Below are 18,843 nucleotides of genomic sequence, written 5' to 3'. Positions count from 1 at the left end.
TCTGGCACTATTCCGCCGTAATTTTGCGAGAGAAATCGATTGGGCGCAGTCCCAATACGCTGCGATCAACGCATCGAAAGTTACAGCCAAAAAACGAAAACCTGAATTTTCGACATTTTTCAGCAGGTGCTTTTTCCTTCGTCATTTCGCTTCTGTTGATCCCACGCTCTTTTCGCTGCGTTTTCTGAGTTCCTTGGGGTTCAATTGGTCGGGAAAGAGTCATACGAATCAATTCTGAGACGAAAAATTTTTTGGTGAAAAAAAAAGGAAGGTTAACCCCTTTGTAATTTTGTCGGAAATTTTCGCGATTTTGAAAAGTGCTGGAATCAAGTCTTTCTGGCACTATTCCGCCGTAATTTTGCGAGAGAAATCGATTGGGCGCAGTCCCAATACGCTGCGATCAACGCATCGAAAGTTACAGCCAAAAAACAAAAACCTGAATTTTCGACATTTTTCAGCAGGTGCTTTTTCCATCGTCATTTCGCTTCTGTTGATCGCACGCTCTTTTCGCTGCGTTTTCTGAGTTCCTTGGGGTTCAATTGGTCGGGAAAGAGTCATACGAATCAATTCTGAGACGAAAAATTTTTTGGTGAAAAAAAAAGGAAGGTTAACCCCTTTGTAATTTTGTCGAAAATTTTCGCGATTCTGAAAAGTGCTGGAATCAAGTCTTTCTGGCACTATTCTGACGTAATTTTGCGAGAGAAATCGATTGGGCGCAGTCCCAATACGCTGCGATCAACGCATCGAAAGTTACAGCCAAAAAACGAAAACCTGAATTTTCGACATTTTTCAGCAGGTGCTTTTTCCATCGTCATTTCGCTTCTGTTGATCCCACGCTCTTTTCGCTGCGTTTTCTGAGTTCCTTGGGGTTCAATTGGTCGGGAAAGAGTCATACGAATCAATTCTGAGACGAAAAATTTTTTGGTGAAAAAAAAAGGAAGGTTAACCCCTTTGTAATTTTGTCGAAAATTTTCGCGATTTTGAAAAGTGCTGGAATCAAGTCTTTCTGGCACTATTCCGACGTAATTTTGCGAGAGAGATCGATTGGGCGCAGTCCCAATACGCTGCGATCAACGCATCGAAAGTTACAGCCAAAAAACGAAAACCTGAATTTTCGACATTTTTCAGCAGGTGCTTTTTCCTTCGTCATTTCGCTTCTGTTGATCCCACGCTCTTTTCGCTGCGTTTTCTGAGTTCCTTGGGGTTCAATTGGTCGGGAAAGAGTCATACGAATCAATTCTGAGACGAACAATTTTTTGGTGAAAAAAAAAGGAAGGTTAACCCCTTTGTAATTTTGTCGGAAATTTTCGCGATTTTGAAAAGTGCTGGAATCAAGTCTTTCTGGCACTATTCCGACGTAATTTTGCGAGAGAGATCGATTGGGCGCAGTCCCAATACGCTGCGATCAACGCATCGAAAGTTACAGCCAAAAAACGAAAACCTGAATTTTCGACATTTTTCAGCAGGTGCTTTTTCCTTCGTCATTTCGCTTCTGTTGATCCCACGCTCTTTCCGCTGTGTTTTCTGAGTTCCTTGGGGTTCAATTGGTCGGGAAAGAGTCATACGAATCAATTCTGAGACGAAAAATTTTTTGGTGAAAAAAAAAGGAAGGTTAACCCCTTTGTAATTTTGTCGAAAATTTTCGCGATTTTGAAAAGTGCTGGAATCAAGTCTTTCTGGCACTATTCCGACGTAATTTTGCGAGAGAGATCGATTGGGCGCAGTCCCAATACGCTGCGATCAACGCATCGAAAGTTACAGCCAAAAAACGAAAACCTGAATTTTCGACATTTTTCAGCAGGTGCTTTTTCCTTCGTCATTTCGCTTCTGTTGATCCCACGCTCTTTTCGCTGCGTTTTCTGAGTTCCTTGGGGTTCAATTGGTCGGGAAAGAGTCATACGAATCAATTCTGAGACGAACAATTTTTTGGTGAAAAAAAAAGGAAGGTTAACCCCTTTGTAATTTTGTCGGAAATTTTCGCGATTTTGAAAAGTGCTGGAATCAAGTCTTTCTGGCACTATTCCGACGTAATTTTGCGAGAGAGATCGATTGGGCGCAGTCCCAATACGCTGCGATCAACGCATCGAAAGTTACAGCCAAAAAACGAAAACCTGAATTTTCGACATTTTTCAGCAGGTGCTTTTTCCTTCGTCATTTCGCTTCTGTTGATCCCACGCTCTTTCCGCTGTGTTTTCTGAGTTCCTTGGGGTTCAATTGGTCGGGAAAGAGTCATACGAATCAATTCTGAGACGAAAAATTTTTTGGTGAAAAAAAAAGGAAGGTTAACCCCTTTGTATTTTTGTCGAAAATTTTCGCGATTTTGAAAAGTGCTGGAATCAAGTCTTTCTGGCACTATTCCGACGTAATTTTGCGAGAGAAATCGATTGGGCGCAGTCCCAATACGCTGCGATCAACGCATCGAAAGTTACAGCCAAAGAACGAAAACCTGAATTTTCGACATTTTTCAGCAGGTGCTTTTTCCTTCGTCATTTCGCTTCTGTTGATCCCACGCTCTTTCCGCTGTGTTTTCTGAGTTCCTTGGGGTTCAATTGGTCGGGAAAGAGTCATACGAATCAATTCTGAGACGAAAAATTTTTTGGTGAAAAAAAAAGGAAGGTTAACCCCTTTGTATTTTTGTCGAAAATTTTCGCGATTTTGAAAAGTGCTGGAATCAAGTCTTTCTGGCACTATTCCGACGTAATTTTGCGAGAGAAATCGATTGGGCGCAGTCCCAATACGCTGCGATCAACGCATCGAAAGTTACAGCCAAAGAACGAAAACCTGAATTTTCGACATTTTTCAGCAGGTGCTTTTTCCTCCGTCATTTCGCTTCTGTTGATCCCACGCTCTTTTCGCTGTGTTTTCTGAGTTCCTTGGGGTTCAATTGGTCGGGAAAGAGTCATACGAATCAATTCTGAGACGAAAAATTTTTTGGTGAAAAAAAAAGGAAGGTTAACCCCTTTGTAATTTTGTCGAAAATTTTCGCGATTTTGAAAAGTGCTGGAATCAAGTCTTTCTGGCACTATTCCGCCGTAATTTTGCGAGAGAAATCGATTGGGCGCAGTCCCAATACGCTGCGATCAACGCATCGAAAGTTACAGCCAAAAAACGAAAACCTGAATTTTCGACATTTTTCAGCAGGTGCTTTTTCCTTCGTCATTTCGCTTCTGTTGATCCCACGCTCTTTTCGCTGCGTTTTCTGAGTTCCTTGGGGTTCAATTGGTCGGGAAAGAGTCATACGAATCAATTCTGAGACGAAAAATTTTTTGGTGAAAAAAAAAGGAAGGTTAACCCCTTTGTAATTTTGTCGGAAATTTTCGCGATTTTGAAAAGTGCTGGAATCAAGTCTTTCTGGCACTATTCCGCCGTAATTTTGCGAGAGAAATCGATTGGGCGCAGTCCCAATACGCTGCGATCAACGCATCGAAAGTTACAGCCAAAAAACAAAAACCTGAATTTTCGACATTTTTCAGCAGGTGCTTTTTCCATCGTCATTTCGCTTCTGTTGATCGCACGCTCTTTTCGCTGCGTTTTCTGAGTTCCTTGGGGTTCAATTGGTCGGGAAAGAGTCATACGAATCAATTCTGAGACGAAAAATTTTTTGGTGAAAAAAAAAGGAAGGTTAACCCCTTTGTAATTTTGTCGAAAATTTTCGCGATTCTGAAAAGTGCTGGAATCAAGTCTTTCTGGCACTATTCCGACGTAATTTTGCGAGAGAAATCGATTGGGCGCAGTCCCAATACGCTGCGATCAACGCATCGAAAGTTACAGCCAAAAAACGAAAACCTGAATTTTCGACATTTTTCAGCAGGTGCTTTTTCCATCGTCATTTCGCTTCTGTTGATCCCACGCTCTTTTCGCTGCGTTTTCTGAGTTCCTTGGGGTTCAATTGGTCGGGAAAGAGTCATACGAATCAATTCTGAGACGAAAAATTTTTTGGTGAAAAAAAAAGGAAGGTTAACCCCTTTGTAATTTTGTCGAAAATTTTCGCGATTTTGAAAAGTGCTGGAATCAAGTCTTTCTGGCACTATTCCGACGTAATTTTGCGAGAGAGATCGATTGGGCGCAGTCCCAATACGCTGCGATCAACGCATCGAAAGTTACAGCCAAAAAACGAAAACCTGAATTTTCGACATTTTTCAGCAGGTGCTTTTTCCTTCGTCATTTCGCTTCTGTTGATCCCACGCTCTTTTCGCTGTGTTTTCTGAGTTCCTTGGGGTTCAATTGGTCGGGAAAGAGTCATACGAATCAATTCTGAGACGAAAAATTTTTTGGTGAAAAAAAAAGGAAGGTTAACCCCTTTGTATTTTTGTCGAAAATTTTCGCGATTTTGAAAAGTGCTGGAATCAAGTCTTTCTGGCACTATTCCGACGTAATTTTGCGAGAGAAATCGATTGGGCGCAGTCCCAATACGCTGCGATCAACGCATCGAAAGTTACAGCCAAAAAACGAGAACCCGAGTTTCCGACATTGTTCAGCTGGTGCATTTTCCATCATAATTTCTCTCCTGTTGATCCCACACTCTTTTCGCTGCGTCCTCTGAGTTTCCGGGGCTCCAATTAGTCGGGAAAGGGACATACAAATCGAATCTGAGACCAAAAATTTTCTGGCAAAAAAAATACCCTATAATACACTCAAGTCGCTGTGATCAACTGATTAGAGGTTACAGCTGAGAAACGTAGAAATGTTTTAACATTATTATTCGACAAGCGTTCAAGAGTCTGGCTACAAACAATAGACTCAATCTAGTTAGAAGTTGTTTGAAATGGAAGCGAAATCAACGCTAACACTGAGGCCATAGCTGGATATTCTAAGCTGCAAGAATCCGAAATCTTACTCACATACGTCATTGAGACAAAGCCGATCGAGACAGAAGAAGTCAAACCAAGGTGATTACTTCAGATTGCTTAGCTGTGAACTTTCTGTCACACCAGCGAAATGATTCAGCTAATGAATAAGAACCACATGGAATCCATACCTAAATTATCAGTCTTGAATTTTCATGCAAATGAAAGATCTGATAAATTTCTCAATTTATTTTATTCACAAGTCCAACAGTAAAGATGTGTCAACATAATTCATTATTTTTATACAAACCAAATTGTTCGATTCACATGTCATGTTACATTTCGTTTTATAAGTTCATACACTTCAACATTCGTAAATAAGAAAAATTTCAGTATTTAGCCGATTAAGCCACTTGTATTATACATTGTATATTGACCCAATTAATACCTTAATTCCTTACACACTTTTAATGCATGTATGTATGTTTCAATTCTTAAGTAAATATTATTCAGTAAATCATGGAATTAACATATTTCGATAAGATCCGATTACGCAATATCCACGTCAAACCATCGTTCTAATCATGTAGTTGAGTATTCCACCATGTTTGAAGTATGTCAAATCCACCTCGGTATCAAATCGTACGATAACGTCAAAGCGTTTCCCATCATCTGTAGTTACGGTTATTGTTTGCCCAGGACGACAATCCGTGGGAATAATTATGTCATATAACTCAAGTCCCGTTAATCCCAAGGAGTCCGCAGTCTGGCCAGGTAAATATTGCAGTGGAATTATACCCATCCCAACAAGATTGGACCTGCGAAAGTTGAATATTTTTACTAAGAAAGTCTACGTATATTTTAGAAGTTCTTAATCCTTTTTACTGGTGTACTACAGAAGTTTTCTTTATTTTTTGTAGAAGCTTTAAAAAAATTTTGAACGATTTTTCGTTTCGTGTCTTCAAGCAATAAGTTTTACGCGTTTGGTTGGCCAACGTACCTATGTATTCTCTCGTACGACTCTGCTATAACAGCTCGTATACCTTGGAGGAAAGGACCCTTGGCTGCCCAGTCCCTAGAGGAACCAGATCCATACTCCTTACCAACTAACGCTATAAGTGGTACACCGTCATTGACGTATTTTTCAGCCGCATCAAAAATGTCCATCTGTGAAATAAAAAATAAGAGGTGTAATCAATTGCCGCTAGAGTAAAACTTCGATTATCCGAACTTGGGGTCAAAAAATTAATTGTTGGCGCGAAATATACATTGTTGCGCGTTTTTCATCTTCCATCGTTATCCTACTCATAGCGCCGCTTCTACCAATAAAATAAGCATTCGATGTTTAAAAGAGATTTAATATGTATTTAGATGTCTAATATAAACTGTTTGTCGATTAAAATTTATGTCATATGTATTGCTTTTCAGTTATTCGAACTTTCGATTATCCGAACTATGCTTGGACGCAATTAATTCGGATAATCGAGGTTCTGCTGTATGTTATTAAATTGCATAATGAATTCATCATTGTACACCATTGTAACAATTAGAATAATAAATAAACGTTACAAATACTAGACCATCACTCACCTCTTCATTAGTCGGAATGTATATAGTGCGAGGTCCAGCTTTGCCAATAAATTTATTAACTAAACGAATATTCGCAAATGTTCCACGTGCCATGACAGCGTCGTTACCACGTCGTGAACCATAAGAATTGAATTCTTTAGGTTTTAATCTGAAATAAAAAAAGATGGTGAACATTCGTCATGTTTGTATAAAGGATTGACGTCAGTAATTTTTGGTAAAACACGATTTTAGTGCCGATAGAAAGTAAAATGTACCCTCGCTTAGCAAGATATCTTGCTGCCGGTGAATTCCTTGCGATGCTTCCAGCTGGGCTGATGTGATCTGTTGTTACCGAATCCCCAAGATTAAGTAGTACGCGAGCTCTTCGAATGGGCCTTGCAGGCGGAAGTTCCTACAAATAACAGACCGCCAAGAAAAAAATTACTAAAGCACTGATTTATGAGAAAATTTTGATTAATTTAATAATAATCCTCACTTTTGTAAGTCCCTCGAAGTACGGTGGATGTTTTATGTACGTTGATTCCGCATCCCAGGGATACAGTTTGCCTTCGGGTGCTTGAAGACTGGACCAGCTTCCGCTGCCCTTTTCGATTTTGCTATAAACCTCCGTGAACATTGCTGGAATCACGTGTTTCTGTTCAATGGTTTGAATCTCTGCTCGCGTTGGCCATATGTCTCGCAAGAATATTTCTTTCCCATCCGCTCTGCGTCCTGTGTACAGAAAAATAGTTGTTGACTTTTTGGCCCGATAATATTAACGAAAAGGTAGAAAGTAAGATGCTTTCAAAGGAAAGACGAACAACGGAATAATTATCCTTCAACGTTTAATCATTAAACATGCTCTGTATCACTTCTGCTTATTTCATTATAAATTTCAAATATTCGATAGCTGTTTGATTTACTAATCAATACTCACCAAGAGGCTCTGTGTCAAAGTCGATAATAACTGTCCCCGCAATTGCATAAGCAATTACTAACAGAGGCGAGGCCAAATAATTTGCTCTAGTATTTGGATGAATCCTGCCTTCGAAATTACGATTTCCAGATAGAACACCGCAACAGACAAGTTCGTTCTGAAAGGAAATAAAATTATCAACAAATAAAACTTCAACTTTACACTAAAATTGCAATATTTTTCAGTACGTAAAAATATACAAAGAGCGAATAATAAAAAATCCCCAATCGAACACTATTTCGTTTTCATGTTCGATAACGTAATTTTGTTCGACGCATAATATTGATTGATTAAACGGAAGAACGTGTAAATGAAAATCATGAAAAAAATCGAGTAACTCAATTACCTTCTCAATAGCGTCTACCATGGAGTCCGGAAGCGGGCCGCTGTTTCCGATACAAGTCATACATCCATAGCCGACTACATCAAACCCTAATTGCATCAGACTTGGAATCACGCCACTTTCTTTGAGATAATAAGTAACAACGCCAGAGCCGGGAGACAACGAGGTTTTTATGTACGGAGCTACGGTAAGGCCGGCTTCGACGGCTTTTTTGGCAAGAAGACCTGAAGAATGAAACGGACAAGATTGGATTAATCAGCCTATCGAGCTGATTTATTTATTTATATTATTTTCATCATGATTATAATATAGGCATATTACTTACCAGCGCCAAGCATAACGCTCGGATTACTCGTGTTTGTGCAGCTGGTGATGGCCGCGATTACGACCGACCCATGATTCAGTGTGTAATCTTTACCTTCGAATTGAAATTTACCCTCTGTCTTCAATTTCTCAGGCTTCAAACCGAAACCTTTGAACCCGATCTGAAAAGGACAAAACACAAACAAATTCAATAAACGGTTCAAGAAACCACGACTTTATCGTGTTGTACGTAATCTTTAGAATTTTCACGCAGTAAATCCTGACTGCATTATTTTAAATTTCTATTTTAAATTTCCATTTTAAAGAAAATTTTTTTTTTCTTTGAATTACCAGCCACTGTGGAAGTCATGAAAATCCATGACAGGAGCAATGAGTTCACAGGAAATGATTACAAAACATTATTTATGTGTTATAAATTGCTAATGTTTAAATTTAGCGATGGAAAGTTGCGAACTGATTATTTACATGGAAGAATTTCGACTCGACAGAGCTGCAGAAAAAGTGGTTGACCTCATGAAATGACTGGATCATTGCCCTGAAAAGCAAAATTTGCTGAATCGTACAAGTTCGCGTGGTCAGCCTGATGTGCGTTGTGCGCAAACGTTGAAATAGACCATTCTTGAGCAAAGAGCCGAGGTGAACGTCCTGATGCAAAGCACGAATTTAATGCAACAAATTCAGAATTCGATTCAACGTTATAGCATGTTCATATATTTAGAAATACTTCACACATGCATACCCTTACAGTAGAATATACATTGCGTCTTTTCTTCCTCCGATACAATGACTGAAAAATTTCAATCATCGTGAAGATAAGTCAATTTTCGGACGTACGTTGTGATTATATATTTTTAAAACTGTTCGATTCAAGGAAAAAAAAATCATCACATCGCTATCCAGCTAGGTGATCAAAATATTTGTTAACAATGGTTCTCAAAGTTAAAAATCTCACTAATTGCTAATATAATTGTTAAGGTTTGAAAAAAGGTGTTTAACGACTATACCTCACAGCTCATAAAATTAAGAAAATACAATATAATAATCAAGAAAAGACACAAAAGAAAATGTGACAGAGGAGTATAATAGCCTGGATGCATAAGTACGTGGATATATCTATATTTCTATAATGCCAGCAGGATATGAGCTAATTATTAGTTTCGTAGAAACGATTGCGGTCGAGCGACTAATGACTGAAGGAGAGACGTGCGGCGACGTCCAGAAATCAGCTTGAAAAATTTTCGATGCGATTAGCATATTATGTATCTGCTAATCACTATGTACATATATATGTATATATATATAGCGATATTACAAATATATTTATATATATATATATATATATAGGTATGCATGCATATTCCGCCGGAGAAGTGCATAACGTTATATTAAACGGAACTATTTTCGTCCATTCGAATTTTAGAACTAATGAAGTAATCGATATGATCTTCAAAGTCTTTAATCACCGTGCTAATTACACCGACTTCGCGCTTCAAAAATTTGCATTTACATTTCGTTGCAAAAACCGAAATTCAGTTTACAAGCGTAAGACGAGTTGTAAAATTCCTCGCAAGTAGGTACACAGGGTAATACGGTACTTCCCGGAAGGCGCATGGAATTTTCGAATGCCTTGCAATTTCTAAGGTCCTTTCTATACCTACGGTCTAATCGTAAGTAGACGATCAGCAATCCTCGTCGCCCATACTGTACTCAATTGTCTCGAAATTTCAGACGGTCTTACTTAAAGCCTTTATGGATGTACAGCACTCGTATACCTGTGTACAAAATTCGTCCTGTGGAAAATTCTAGGGTTTAAGAAGAAATAACAGTTACATTTGAGAACTGCCAAAAGATTTTTCGAAGACATTTGTCATACGTAAACCCTGTATTGTCTTTAAATATTACGTAATAATTTTTAGAAAGTCTGCGTTTCGAAAATTTTATTTTTTTCAAAAAATACGTAATCATGCCATGAGTGAATCTGCATTTTCTTACAGTTTTTGAAAATTGCGTCAATCGATAGCAGATATACTGCAGAGTCCCTTAAATTTCAAAGTACTTATAGGCAGATACGACGAAAGAGAAAGAAATAACGAGAGAATGGCTGAACGTGCATATCCGTACAGTATGTGAGTATAACAATAGAAATTGCATAGGCAATGCAAAATAAGAAGGATGTCATATCAGCAATTTGCCAAGGCGCGTGTGAGAGCTCACGTATGATTCTCAGTTAATTATGCAGTTATTACTGCAGTTCTCGTTTGTCCGCGATCCCGAAGCATCGTGTCGGATTTTTACACTTAATAATCAACGACGTATTTTGTGAAGCGATAAATTTATCTTAAACATCGCGTATTTTCTCGTTTCTGCCGTTAGCCGCGTGTAGAATTTCAACAGTCTATGGTTATTTCAATTTTTGCAGGTAAGTGCTTTTGAAAATGAGGAAAGCGCACCATCAATTTACGACGCCCTTGCTCAAACTCCCAACTTACAGTTACGATGTAGGTATATAGCAGTACGGCTGCACTTTCTAGGAAAATATTTTTCAATGCCCCGGGCAAGAAGTTATATATTACCGAAAAACGTTTGACGCGGCGTGTAAATTGGATTTTCAACGCATTTAAAATCGCAGTATGAATACCCAGAAGCGGACAGTTCGCACAATTTTTCAAACATCCTCGAAATTTTCATTGCAAATCATTTGAAGGTACAAATTTATTGCAAAACCGAAAATCACCGATTGTGATACGCTCGAATTCCACCGTTTAACCATCTGCAGGCTTTCGACTTTCGACCTTGGTTTTCCCGGGTACGTAGAACAACACATTGTTCCTACAAGAATATTTACAACAAAGACGAGCGCATTTTACAAGTTTCACATTCCGGGGTTGCAAACCCGACAGCTGCTCCGGACCATCGGAAATTTACCAGACCTGCAGTACAGTTTTACGTACATTTTTTTCGGGGAATTTTCGAGACCCTCGTTTTTAGAAATCATGTTAGAAATATTAATTATACGATACAGGCAAAGCGTTGATTTTACAACCGGATTGTCGCGACCGTCCGGCCCCAAATATTTTCGTTAAATTTTACAGCTATTCCAAACAAACAGCAAGCATTGTGTCTGGGATTGCTGGTACAAATTATTCTACCTTTATGATTCGGGTAATATACTTCGATGTTTGCAAATCCAGTGACTAATGTTATTTTCGAAATTATTTCAAAGCAAGGATGATTCACCAAGGGCAATTATTTCATCAAATGTTTGTCCCTTTTCATGACTCAAATTTACTGTTATATTCATTATTGGAAAATTTTTGTTCAAATCTTACGTTCGACGTGTGTGATTAATCGTGACGGGAAGTCGGTTAGAACTTGAGATAAAAACAACAGAAGCGGATACGTACGATATAAATTGGTTTAAAACCGGCATCAAACTTATCGCTTTTCTGCCAAGATCTTGAAGCGACGAGCCATACTAACCGCCTGCTGGGGGAGGGTACACGTCGAACGGTTCAAATATACATTTCCGGACGAAGAAAAGAAGTTCTTGCCGATTTCCAACCGCAGCTGTAATACCAAATTTACTGAACACGCAGAGGCAACGGTATTAAGGGGGTGGCTTATCGTTGGTAGATTTCGATGTTGACGTGGATATCTTCAAACATCAAAGTTCACATATCTCAATATTGGAATTTTGTTATTCGGAATTGCGTAAGGAATAAGGCCGTTCAGCCATTTTTTGCATTTGAGATACGTCAACGTCGAATTCGACCAGGTCACCCACTTAACGGATTTTCACCACCACAGCGTAACGAAACACGCATATTAAGGCGATGTGTTGTAAGAACAATTGAAAAATTACAAAATTCAAATGCCCGAGGCGACACAATTCCTGACGGCGATCGCATAATGAGTCCGTCCATTACCAGTTACTTTTAGTAAATCGAACGCGCTTTTGTATTATGAGTATAATATAACGAGTTCAAGATGTACGAAATGGAAACGTAAAGCTATAACGTGTCGTTCAACGCATAGGAAATATGTAAGCGATAGTTTTTTCGTTTCTTGTTCTTCTGAAAAAAGAAAATTTCTGATAGGACCGAGATAAAAGTTTCCAGCGTACACGGCATGACATTGTATTTAAGAATTGGATTTTATCTTGTTTTTCAATTATTTACGAACGATATTATCTCGCTACTCCAACGTTTTCTTTCCTCAATCGGCAGAATATATTTAGTGATACCGATAACACACAAGGCATACTTGCACGAAGCAGCGATAATCGCAGCTGAAGACGAACCGCGGATGAGTTAATGTTTAAACTCTTCGTCGGACGAAACAATCGCCGCTGTGTATACGTTTTTATTTTGTATAACGTTTTGTGGTCATTGGTTGTAGGTATAACGTGTGTACATACATCCATCGATTTCTATTCAATCATTTTTTAACAAACATTAACAGCGTCGTATTGCGAGCTCTTACTGTCGCTCGATTATATCAGATGAATGATGCACGTACTGACAAATCACCGCGAGGTTTTCTTCTAAACTATCAATAAATATATTGGCCTGTTTTTCTAATGCAGAAAACAAGCATGTATGCTTCGTTAATTATTACACATGATACGTGCGACGATTAAAAGACTTTTACGCTACTCAATACGAATTGAATTTACACTAGTTTAATTAATTAATAGGGAAATGTGAATAATCGTAATTGATTCGTGTTACGAGTATGAAAAAATTGAGGTGATTCGAGAATTGAAATAATTTAATCCCGATATAACTTTCACGCGACTTTTACATAAAAATTTATTTTTCGTGTACAAAATTAAAGCAGAGTACAGACAAATCATTTCTTGTACACTTTGCGAAGCCCGCTTAAGGGAAGGAGAAAATATGGCAAGGAGACTCGTGGTTGGCCGCAGCGTATACCTGGGTATACCTGGGCCAATGGTGTTGCCGATTTTTCAATATTTCTCGGAAAAGTTGCGACCGGGGGTGGTGACCGACGGTCAGTTTGGTGGTGGGGGGAGGGTGGACGTGTATAAATAAGGCCCGCCGGCCAAGCAAGGCTATTAGTTGCAAGTTCCTTGTTGCACTGTGAACTTCTAATCTCCTCGGCGTAAAATTCAACTCAGTCTTTGGTTTGCTGGCGCAGTGTTTCGGTTGCTTTAGGCATAAGGATTGGGCTGTGAATCTTCAATATTGAAATACCCACGAATTTTTCCATTATTCAAACACACGTCGTCCTGCTACTAGAGGTAAGAAGACTACGATTTGACGAATATTTGCAAATTTTTCAACATCTCTAACGAGTTACTTTAGAATAATTCATTTTGAATATTTCCTCGATTTTCATTTCGTCCGATTCTAAACTTCGGCTAATATCGAGTACAGTAAAAATTTTGTCATTGTTTTAATTCGTACGATTACGCACAGCTTGAACGGCTGATGTCGGATGAATTCTCATCCGGTAGTGGATATAGTTGAAACCTCACCGGGTAGGATTCATCCTATGGCAGTCCATAATCAACAATATTTATTCATAAGTCGAAGAATCAGGATTAATGGTAAAGAATATTGCGCGGTTCAATTATTATGAATAATTTAAATAATCGTATCTCGCTGCTGGAGGCGCAGTATCGATCTAGTGACACGGATTGTTGAGCTCGTGACTAGATCAAAATACTCGTCTCCATCGACTAGAGAACGCATCGTCATCGGAATCTAATAAGGCAGCACTTAGGGAATCAACGGCAGAACGCAAGAAATGATCGTCCCGTATATTTTTCTTTGGTGATCTAACTGTATGGTGAATGAAAGGATCATAAAGCTAGATCAGCAAGGCAAAACGTATGTGACATAACACCGAGAGATTGCAACGAACGAGCGAGAAACTGAAAATTAACACGTACGCGGAGTGATCAGGCTGAAGCACAATTCGCCGTCTGTAAGTAATTCGATCTTATACGGAAAATGACAATGTGACTAATAATGCTTGATCACGGAAATGCACGAAAATTTTATTACCATAGGATATTGTGATTCGAAGGGACTCTTGCGGTGATTTGTGTTGATAAAATTATCATATCACAGTGGTAGTTACCTGCGCATCCTCTGTCCAACAATCATCATCTCTACTTGTATGATAACAATAACAGAGAACTTTTGTTTCTGTATTAATCGCCCATTTATAAAATTTTCCACACCCGCTTTCTTTTTCTAGCTTTCAATTCAGTTAACAAAGTACGATATGGGACGAACATAACTCCGTTTGACGATATTTTTGATTCGTCACTGGGTTATGTTTGTCCCACGTAAGTGCTGCTTCATCATCGACGGCGCCTGAATTTCAGATACTCGAAATCTGCGACATATCTACTCGTTGTTCCCGTTTACCGAGTTCTACTGGTCACAAAATGTTTACATCATTTTTCCGAAGATTTGTACTTTGCTTTGTCGTTATTTGCTCGAGTTATCAACATGGCAAAAATTTATGCGTCACTCATTCCAGTTACACGCAATCCCTTAATCACTATCTTACCTTAGCAGATAGACAGCTCAGAAAATCGTTTTTCATGTCGGAAACGGAAACGCGATCGTGCGGCCTTTTCGGTCCGCTTACGCTCGAGACGACTGTGGCTAAATCGAGAGTCACTACTTCCGAAAAGACTGGATCCTGGCTGGGATCGTTGTAATTTCTCAGCATCTTCACCGTCCTTAGATATTCTTCTATGTAAGTAACGTGTTTCTCCGAACGACCTGTAGGGTGCGGGGTATATTGAAAAATTAATCGTTAAATAACAATAGGGTTCTAACAGAACCAACACAACGATAAATTGAAAAATGTAGCTCACTTGTCTGTCTGAGATATGATAAACTTTGTTGATCGACGGCGAAAAATCCAACCGTGGCTCCATACTCTGGACACATGTTCGATATCGTAGCTCTGTCGGCAATGCTTAATTCCGCTACCCCGGGACCAAAGAATTCAACGAATTTCCCGACGACTCCAAGTTGACGTAAGTTCTAGTAGCCATAAATAGTCAGCAAAGTAAATATGGTTTTGACCGTAAATCACGTAACTTTGAAATTTGAGGATTAGAGTCAGAGAGAAATTCCGGTTACTGAGATTAGATAATGCTAAGAAGGAAAGCGCAGGCAAAATTTTACGTTCTAAACTTACCTTGGTAATTGTAAGTACAAGGTCTGTAGATGTGACATATTGGTTCAAGATCCCTTCGAGTTTATAGCCAACAACTTTTGGGAGGAGCATGGATATTGCTTGGCCAAGCATAACAGCCTCTGCTTCAATGCCGCCAACACCCCAACCCAGAACTCCAAGGCCGTTGATCATTGTTGTGTGAGAATCTGTTCCAACAACGCTGTCTGGGTAGAGAACACCGTCGTTGTTGAAAACAACTCTTGCCAAGTATTCAAGATTCACTTGATGTACAATTCCACTTCCAGGTGGAACTATCAGCATGTTCTTAAAAGCCTTCGCACCCCACTGGATTTTGGAAATTAAAAACTATTGTTAACAGTGCCAGATGATGTGGAGACTTTAAATTATTGACTACTTATAGGTACTGAGATTTAGATAATATTCAAAATCTGCAATTATCATTTATTTATTTTTTTTACTTGAATGAGCCTGAAATTCATGGGTCTGTACAACTTACTTTTAAGAACATGAATCTCTCTTTGTTTCTCTCAAACTCGAGTTCTTCATTCTTCTTCAAAGAGTCATCACTGGAAATGAGAAATTTGTATATTCAAATTTGGATGCATAACTACAATTTTAATTAACACTAAATAAAAATTTTATTTTGGATATGTGAAAAAATAAATTAATCAATTCGTAACGAATACCAATTATTTTAATTATTCACAAATAAATAAAAAATTCTCTTGTTGATAAGCATACTGCATTTAAAAATTTTTGTATTACATTGAATAGAAAAATGCTGGTTCGTCTATAATTTTTAATGATAATTTTTTGTCATCAAGCCATCATTAACTTCTCAACTTTGTTTAAACCCAAAATCGTTAATTTTACAGTAACATTTACCCTCTGGTGAAATCAACTTGTACGGAATGGTCAATAACAAGATCTGACGGACAGATTGGATTTATTTTATCAGGATCACCTCCAAGGCTTTTCACCGCATCTCTCATTGCAGCAAAATCGACCACTGCCGGTACTCCAGTAAAATCCTGAAAAATTTTTAATTAAAAACCCTTGAAAATTGCAAATATTATTTCCTATTTTAAACACTGGTCAATATTAAGACTGTCAGACTAAAGCTAGTTACCCATATTTAATTTCGTATGGTATCTTCTGTACCTCACTCCACTTAAAACTTAATCTTGTACAAACAAGTTTTGGTAATAGATTTCTGAACAGATAACATTCCTGAATCTGATATTAAGTACTTTTGTACTGTGCATATTATCGAGCTACAACTAAGGTGTAAAACTACAATAATTCACATACCCAGAAGAAAATGTATTAACTTATAAAATCAAATTCCTTGAATGAGAAATTAGATTTCAATAAAATTCCATTTTTATATAATAAATGTGATTTGTGCGACTGAACGCAAATTTCAATCAGATAAATATATTTAGCCTATGAAAATAGAGTATTTATAACTAGTTAAGCGATTAAAGATTGTAAGAACGAATTTTTAGCAATTGATGTAGCTATCATGGGAAATTACTCGAAAGATTTCACATGGTTCAAGAATTAAGCGGCAACTATGAAGCTGAAACAATATGACCTTTGGCCTGTGATAAAGCATTCACATTTTTTATCAGTAAACTTAGCCACGTTTTTCTGATTTATTACATAATGATGCAATGATATTTTTCTCGTAGATAAGTGTTGAGGATGTATATTTGTAGACGTGTTACTTAACCAGTAATAATATACACAATAATACAAAGTATCAGAGAGTTTTAATTCATTTCTTGAATAAACTTTTATACCCAAAAACTGACACAACTATTTTAGAGTCTTTGAATTCATATTTGTGCAGTTAATGATTAAAGAAAAATGTACTTCATTACCTGTAGAATAACCCTGGCTGGTTTGAAGGCGACCTCGACCCCCTCTGGAACTTTTTGGTTTGTCTCCCATTTCAGAATTTTTTCTACGTCTGTCTTTTTTACTTGAAATTCATCACAGTTCCTAACTGCACTTTCCAGTAGAACCCTTATGGAAAAGGGTAACTTATCTGTTGATAATATTGAATGAAAATTATTACAAAAATTGTGATATTGCATGTTAAAACGAAGTTTTATATTAAATATGATAACAAACAAAGGCCGTACCATATTTATCACCAAAGCTGGCGACATCATAATATTGGCAATCTATTCCTCCGATCTCAATCGTCTTCAATAAACGTTTGTACGGATTTTCCCCTAGAATCATAAATACATGAGTATAATGTTGACATACTTGTGGATTATGTAACAATTAAGTATTCATGACGCAGACTCGGTGTCCAGTTGTATTTGAATGTTGCGAAGGTACGATTCTTAAATACAATCTTATTCAACGATTCAGGCTTGACTTTTGGTCGAATGCAATTGACGATACATCTTGAATATTCGATGTAGTGAATTCACAAACCTTCAAGTATCTTACAAAAAAAAGTAACTTCAGAAAGTATTGAATTGAAGATTAAGAAGAGAAAATTACAGATTCAGTTGGAAAATAGAGATAATGTGATTCATTCCATATGTAGAAAGTAAGTTATTTACTAACGACAACACCATAGCTTGATGACGACTTAGGTACGTGACGTTTCTGCGATCTTAAAAGCTCAACAGGTCGACGCTTCGCAATTAAATGGAAATCTTTTGATAACTGGGTGAAAAATTGTATACACCTCAGCATAATACAGGAAAGAATTTCATTAACATTTTATTGACACATGTCACGCGGAAAAAGAATTTTCTACAATATGTCGATGATGTGGCAATCGACAAACGACTAACATACCAGCCATGCAGCTCAAAGTTATTAACAAATGAAAGAGGCTAATTTATTTCGTTTAACTGTAATAACGATTAACATGAGCAACATGAGTGAAGATAAAGTACACCGAAATACGATAAACTATCCATTGTTGCAATGAAAGAAAATAGGAGTGGAGAGAAATATTTTTTCTTGATCACCATCAGCGATATCCATGAATATTAATTTTTATGCTCGTCGTTTCGTAAGAGATAAAAATGTTTCAACGTGAGCGAATATTTTCCCAAGGTTACTAGGCGTGTAGCAAATATTATCCACCCGTGCCGTCACCTGTCAGCATATTTCTATGAAAATTAGGCCAACTGCAAAGCGGTAAACAAATTATCGTACTGCAACTCACCAGCCATGACTGGCAATCGAAAAGTCACGTTCACCAGGACTGCAGAGCGCAACACGACGGCAACCCGACGGCTGGATGTTGCGCTGGGACCGCCTAGCGTCGAACTGTCGACGTCGCGACGCTATCGTGAATCTCGATGTGTGTCATATCTACGCACCATTCGCGCGCACACCGCGAAGATAAATTACTACCGATGGAGGGATGATGACATTCCTAATTTTGAATAGTCGAAAGCGTCGATTTCGATTTAAATGAGAATAAGGGTGAATCGTTATTGAAAATGTATTTATTTCTTGCCTCTGTGGTTTCTCACATTCGAATATTTGTCAGCCGCAATGTTTTTAGTCGTTGACTTGAGATTAGAATGAGAAATTTGCATAAAGTAGGAGAATTTCAAACGATGGTTAAGTAAATTAAACATGGCCGCCGTTGACGTGTGTAAGATATTATTTTT

The 18,843-nt window shown here is 38.0% G+C and overlaps 1 protein-coding gene across 3 annotated transcripts; it reads right to left on the bottom strand.

Moving 5' to 3' along the window:
- Positions 1 to 5,021: 5,021 nt before the first annotated feature.
- LOC124221206 (cytoplasmic aconitate hydratase) lies at positions 5,022 to 18,541 on the bottom strand. 3 transcript variants are annotated; one of them, XM_046630967.1, is made up of 16 exons: positions 18,390 to 18,541; positions 17,338 to 17,430; positions 17,074 to 17,240; positions 16,073 to 16,218; positions 15,684 to 15,753; positions 15,188 to 15,511; positions 14,859 to 15,030; positions 14,546 to 14,763; positions 8,001 to 8,160; positions 7,679 to 7,899; positions 7,294 to 7,450; positions 6,853 to 7,088; positions 6,632 to 6,768; positions 6,378 to 6,525; positions 5,788 to 5,954; positions 5,022 to 5,605 (listed from the first exon to the last, which is right to left on the bottom strand). In XM_046630967.1, the coding sequence occupies exons 1-16, from the start codon at positions 18,394 to 18,396 to the stop codon at positions 5,353 to 5,355; spliced, it is 2,676 nt and encodes an 891-aa protein (XP_046486923.1). In that variant the 5' UTR covers positions 18,397 to 18,541; the 3' UTR covers positions 5,022 to 5,352. The 3 variants fall into 3 exon arrangements, with proteins under 3 accessions (XP_046486923.1, XP_046486921.1, XP_046486922.2); XM_046630965.1 differs by lacking the exon at positions 18,390 to 18,541 and adding an exon at positions 18,320 to 18,344; XM_046630966.2 differs by lacking the exon at positions 18,390 to 18,541 and adding an exon at positions 18,190 to 18,220.
- Between the last annotated feature and the right edge of the window lie 302 nt (positions 18,542 to 18,843).

Source organism: Neodiprion pinetum, chromosome 6 (assembly GCF_021155775.2).
Source record: "Neodiprion pinetum isolate iyNeoPine1 chromosome 6, iyNeoPine1.2, whole genome shotgun sequence".
In the NCBI taxonomy this organism is placed as follows: domain Eukaryota; kingdom Metazoa; phylum Arthropoda; class Insecta; order Hymenoptera; family Diprionidae; genus Neodiprion; species Neodiprion pinetum.
Note: the sequence above shows the minus strand (reverse complement) of the source record. Positions and strands in the feature narration are given on the sequence as shown.

What these genes read in the sequence shown, in the direction of transcription:
- LOC124221206 (XM_046630966.2), bottom strand. An exon ending in CAGCTTTGGTGATAAATATG is followed by an intron (nt 17,241 to 17,337) that starts GTACGGCCTTTG and finishes TATTATCAACAG; the next exon opens with ATAAGTTACCCTTTTCCATA. An exon ending in TGAGCTGTCTATCTGCTAAG is followed by an intron (nt 8,161 to 14,545) that starts GTAAGATAGTGA and finishes TGTCCTTTTCAG; the next exon opens with ATCGGGTTCAAAGGTTTCGG.